At 51.2% G+C, this 5,589-nt stretch overlaps 2 protein-coding genes across 2 annotated transcripts; one reads left to right on the forward strand and one right to left on the reverse strand.

The window, feature by feature from the left end:
• Nucleotides 1-73: 73 nt before the first annotated feature.
• Nucleotides 74-761, reverse strand: GLOTRDRAFT_130647 (uncharacterized protein; the record flags this gene model as incomplete). Its single annotated transcript, XM_007869383.1, has 4 exons — nucleotides 74-244; nucleotides 288-474; nucleotides 535-620; nucleotides 696-761. The coding sequence occupies 4 exons, from the start codon at nucleotides 759-761 to the stop codon at nucleotides 74-76; spliced, it is 510 nt and encodes a 169-aa protein (XP_007867574.1).
• A 3,280-nt stretch (nucleotides 762-4,041) lies between these two features.
• GLOTRDRAFT_130648 (uncharacterized protein) lies at nucleotides 4,042-4,621 on the forward strand (the record flags this gene model as incomplete). The annotated part of the gene is made up of 4 exons (XM_007869384.1): nucleotides 4,042-4,113; nucleotides 4,201-4,389; nucleotides 4,440-4,500; nucleotides 4,545-4,621. 4 exons carry the CDS (start codon nucleotides 4,042-4,044, stop codon nucleotides 4,619-4,621), a joined length of 399 nt encoding a protein of 132 aa, XP_007867575.1.
• Nucleotides 4,622-5,589: the final 968 nt, after the last annotated feature.

The raw sequence follows: 5,589 nt of genomic DNA on the forward strand, positions 1-5,589 counted from the left end.
GGCTTCGACAATGGCCAGCAAGGCTGTGATGGTGAGATGTGGTGGCCAGGGGACAAAGGAGATGTCTGGAGACTCACCACTGCAGGTGTGTGCCTGCCCCATCCTCCGCCAGCGGGGCGGGCTGCAAGAACTGGCCAATCGACTTCTTCTTCTCCTCGATAAAGCACATAATCGCGTCCTTGATCACGTACATGTAGAACTCGCGCACGAGCGAGTATTGGCGCACGGAGAGTAGGTCGTATATCTGCAGCGGCCAGAGCTAGGAGCGGGTGGCCCTTCCAGTTGACGATGCGGTCGCGCGGGTCCTCCATGATTGCCGCGAACGACTTGTCCTCGGCGTGGAACTGCGAGCTCGTCATCGGCGCCTTGGCGGATGTCCACGACTCGGCGTGCCAGTCCCCGTCATTGTGGTGCGAGGACCTCGAGCGGTGGGTGTCGTGCGTTATAGTGGGCGACACCAGCTTCATGTTGGGACTGTGCTGGTGGTCGAGTCGTCAGAGGGGGTAGATCGTGTGGTGGGCTAACAGGCCGCACCCCTGACAGAAAAGTCCCAGGACAGCTTGCACACCTTGAACGTTTGCGTTGGCGAGCACGAGGGAAGGAGAGTTGAAAATGTAAGGCTGTAATGTAGTCAGCATTCAGATGCGCGCAGTAATGCCGATGTTTCACTCACCTGGGTGGGGATCGTTCCTCACCTCCTGCTCGACGCGCGGCTCCTTGGCCTGGTCCTGTTCACGTCGTCTCGCGCGTCCTGGATCCATCGCTAGGGCCTAGGGTGACAGCACACCCGTATCGACGAGCACCCGAGGCTCGTGGTCGAGCATGTCTTGAGCTCAATGTCGATCCGCTGATTGTCCCGCAGATGGCCTTAGCGGAGCACCTGGAGCTAGGGTGATGTACATTAGTCGCATTTAAGTTGATATTGAAGTTCCATAGACTTACTTTGGTGTCACAATGGGGAGTGTCCGCGCTTGTTGACGGCATCGAGCTTCGTGCGGTCGTCAGACTCAGAGGGTGACAGGATGCATACATGAGCTATGGACTGGAGTACGCAACGAAGGAACCTACCGGAACAGGAAGTGTGACAGTGTAAGATGTCACACAAGCCGTGACTACCATTCCCTAAGACTCGATTAAGGACACAATGCTCCTATTTTTGGTGTAGGAAGGCTTAACTGAGGCCATATGGGCTGAAGAAAATATAAAAACTAGGGGTTGTATGGCAAGTAATGCCCAAATGGGCACTGGTGACATGTAGCCGTGACGTGACACTCGGCAATATCCGCTATGGGAATCCATGTGGCGCTGCCCGCGTCTGCCGAAACCACGACTATATCCCTAGCCGTACCACGAGAACTGCAGTGGGTGCACCACGACCAAATGGCCATGGAAGTAGATGTATATACTGTTCCCGTAGATACTTGAGCTCCTTCATTGTAGAGTAGTTACTAAAATGCAGCGGTTGCGACTAATAAGTACATATGACAAGTACCTCAGGTTCCGAGTACTGGGTAGCCACTTGCACTTGCAAGCATGTTGCCGTGCGTATTCGATTAAACCGCGAAAAATGAATTTATAGGTGACCTTCCAATTTTCTTCTCAGCAAGGGCAAACATTGACATAGCATCCAGAACGTTTGAGATGGACTGGAATTTGACGAATGCTGTTCGCCAGTGGCTAGGAGCCCAGTTGCATTCGTCTGGCAACATCAAGCTGTCAGCAACTACCACTGCCAGCCATTCAGGCGCATTACCTTTGTTCAGCTCGGACGGCGCCTTGTTTGCCTCGCATGCGCATGGTCGGTCGGCTTCACTGATTTGACGAGACCTCCGCTCGCTTCCTTGCTATCTCAACAGCAGTACTGAGGGCGGATTGTTACTCGGCGCCGCCGAAAGGAGAGGTCTTAATGACACCAGGGCAAAGTGACATCGATTTCGTTTCCAGAGGGTCATAGATGCTTCTGACCCTTGCAAGAGATATATATATATGTGAGTGGGGTCAACAAGGATCACCCTGCGGTACCTTCAGCTCACGATCCCTGTAATGTCAGAGACTTGACACAGCTATGGTCGGCCAGGAGGGCCTGCATCAGCAAATTGTCCCGCGGCTGGTAGTGGCTGGCGCATATTCCAGTTATTTTAGCATGTCTACAATCACATTACCAGCCGAATACCAGACTTGTATTTATGATAAGTGAAGCGCCTGCTGAGATACACTGACCCGAGGATTATCTTATCATTCTATATATATACCCTTAGCAACGAAGCAATCACCTGCGCCTGACTGATGCGCGTCGCCTCACGTGTTAAGTTCAACATGTCGGACTTTGAACTTGACTTAAAAGCGCGCCGCAGTTCGACTTCATCGCCAATCCCCTCTCTCCCTTGTATCACGACTACGTCCTCTCTACAGCTCTCACATGGCTAAGTCCTAACAGCGGCGCCTACGTTGCCTCTTGTACCTCTCCGCGGGTAAGTTCTTTTTGTGAACCCGCTGCCTCTCGTCGAACTCCCCCTGAGTACCTTCCTACAGCGCGTGCACGGCGCGACCTAGATGAGGCCCTCATCGTGTCTCGACGCGTCTCTGTTGCAGGTAAGCCATTTCTCTGCATTACTGTGTGCACATATTAATAGAGGTTCTTAGATTGCCGGAGGAGTCTGGGTCTTGCTCGCTAGGTGTGTCCCTCACATTTAGTGACTGAGCATTCTGATTACTAGTCATCCTGTATGCTGCCGGGTTCTATGCATACAGGATGACTAGTGCATTAGGTATGTCCCTAACATCTCACCTGTTGATATACCCTGATGTAGTTTGTTGTAGTGATATGGTTTGTTTTCTATTGATTAGGGTGGGGGTTGATTCCCGGATAGTATTGCATTGAGCATGTAGCCATAGCAAACCCTGTATTGTAGCTAGCCTGAGCAATCATATGTTGTACTGTGTCATCAGCCAATGTGTTGATTCTGTATTTCATTCTGGGATGTAGAATACCAAGCAAAACACAGCTGATAGTGTGATTATGGGTCAAAGCAAGCTGGCCTGAGCTTGCAATATGTGTAAGTCTGGTGCATATTGTACTTCTTGTGGGAGTCTTACAACATGTGCCATCTGAATATAATGGCTGGCCCAGCTGTCCACAAGTCTGGTACATATTGTAATACTGGTATTTATTTTAATTGATTATATGCGAATTATATTCAGACACCAGTTATGGGAAAATTTGCTGATGTGGGAGTGCATTCTGCCGTCTTTTGTAGTCACAGCGCTGCATCCTACCCCAAGAGAGGCTACACTTTATAGTGGACAAGGCAAATGCTAAAAATAAACACCCATCCTCCGCATGATGAACCACATCTTTGTGTTCTAGCTCAGGATGCAAGCATCTGCACAGCGATCACCGTGTCCCAGGATGTGGTGGATACTAGGTCATCTGGTAAGCTAAAAAACAATGCTCTGCCCCATTCTCTAACTGGCGCATGTCAACATAACACCCTCAGACACCGAGGAAGTCACTGAGATGCGGAGCACATTGCGCACCCAAGGCAGAAACCCGGCATCTATCGCGGCAGCTATGTGACCACCTGCAGCAGATAGACTTGTTAAACACTGCTTCGATCAATGATTGACATAGTGTAAGCAGTGCATGAACGCCTGACATGCCGTTCCTCGCGATTTGAATGACTTCTAAGCGTTGCTTTAAGCTATACCATTGGAAAGGAGGTCGATCAAAACAGAACTCTTTCTGTTGAGGCAATGGCCATCTTGCCAGTGCCGGCACCTTCGTGAGTCCCCTGAACCATTGACCCAGTTCCGAGTTTGAAAAGCACACCACTCTCAGATCCCGCAACGGTCCCGTGTAACTTCAGGCCATGTCCTTCAAAATAGTCATACTCTGTGTCACTAGGTTGATGGCTGGTGAACGGAGGAAGGCTGGTTAGGTATAAAATGCAGCAAGCAACGGGGAGTGACAGGTCAACACTCGGGACACCCCCGGCCAATCTCAGTGCAAGCATCCTTATAATGTTCCCCCTTGTACTTGCCATGTCCTTCACCATTGCCCTGACTCGCGTCTCAGGCGTCGCGGCGTCATCGATAACCGTCGTGAACAGCTGTGTGAGTGTGGCTTTGGTACTGGTTGATTGTCCACGCAGACTTACAAATTCCCGAAAGACTGACCGAGTCTGGTTCCACGAAGTCTAGGGTAGCTTCAGCCAGGTATACGGCGTCGACGCCAGGGCCAACACCGTCATCAACCAGCCGCCCGATGGCATCGGTGTTGCGGTCAACATCTACACTGGCTGCACCGACGACACCGCCACGTCCTGCACTACTGGCGGTGTCAACAACAACAGCGGCGCGTCCCCTTTCATCCGCGCGGAAGCCACCTTTGTGAGTTCATGAGTTGGGTGATGCGTCCCTGCCTGATATATAATCCGAAGACGGGAGCGTCAGTTAATTATGACATCTCCCTGCTCCATGGTTACAACCACGGCATGCAGAGTACGTTGATAAGCCTCAGGATCGTCTGACTCCCGAAACCGCAGACTCAGCACATGGTACAAGCCCTCCGGAGCTTATTCGACACAGCGCTCACACGCCTCTAGGCTTCTATGGGCTCTAAAGAACTGCTCTATTTAGCTCCGGACTTCCTAGCATCCTCGAGGCGTACACGGACCCATTCCGCGATTTATCTCCGCAAACAGGAGCTCCGGAGCGACTTAACCAACGCAACTTCTAGATGAATTAGCTCCGGGGCCGTGGGCACTTCTATCGAGGGGCATCATCCTCATGCCCACCCTCCAGCACTCACTCCCCCTCGTTTCCGTCAAGATACCGAAGGTGCGGACGCATACGAGTCACCATGAGGCCAGCATCAGTCAGCAAGCGGCCGGAGGTAATTAGCACGTGACCGGAGCATCACACGGAGTGATGGGACCGCTTGGGTCAGGTGGCGGAGCATCGAGGCGACCTATAGGGGCTGGAAAGAGCAAGTGGGAGCGCAAGAGAGTCGTATGGTGTATGGTATAGCGGCGGCAAGTGCTGAGCAATCCTGTGGGTAGCGGCGGTTATTTGTTATTTATCTCCGGACGGTCGCAAAGCCATTCCTGTAGTATAAATTGTACAAAGTAGTGTGTTAGGAAGCGATGTCCTAACTAGTCGTCTTGAGATAACTGGGCCACGTGCCAACAGTTATGTCGTCACTACCTCAGTAAGCGTACTGAAAGGTAGGTCTGGCCGGGCCAATGCCAACGGTCAAGTCAAGAGTCCAGGTAATCGCTGTATTCAACAGGAGGTTGAACTAAGGAATACATGGGTTTTCCTACAGTATATATAGTAACTGGTATAGGGGTTAATACCCAAAGAAGAGAACAATAAGAAAGGACGCGTAAGCCATCCTGTGAGAACGTAACTCAGAGAAATGAGAAATGAGAAATACAAGGGCGCTCATTGGTAGAAGGTGAGTCAAGGAAGATAACGTGTGAGAAGAAGATAGCGTCCATGGGAAGGTCTACTCGGAGAAAGGTACTTGTCCAATAGCAATGCTCGGAATGGAAATGGAATGAGATAAGCATAGGGAAAATCATAACA

Source organism: Gloeophyllum trabeum, assembly GCF_000344685.1.
Source record: "Gloeophyllum trabeum ATCC 11539 unplaced genomic scaffold GLOTRscaffold_00009, whole genome shotgun sequence".
NCBI classification, from domain to species: Eukaryota; Fungi; Basidiomycota; class Agaricomycetes; order Gloeophyllales; family Gloeophyllaceae; genus Gloeophyllum; species Gloeophyllum trabeum.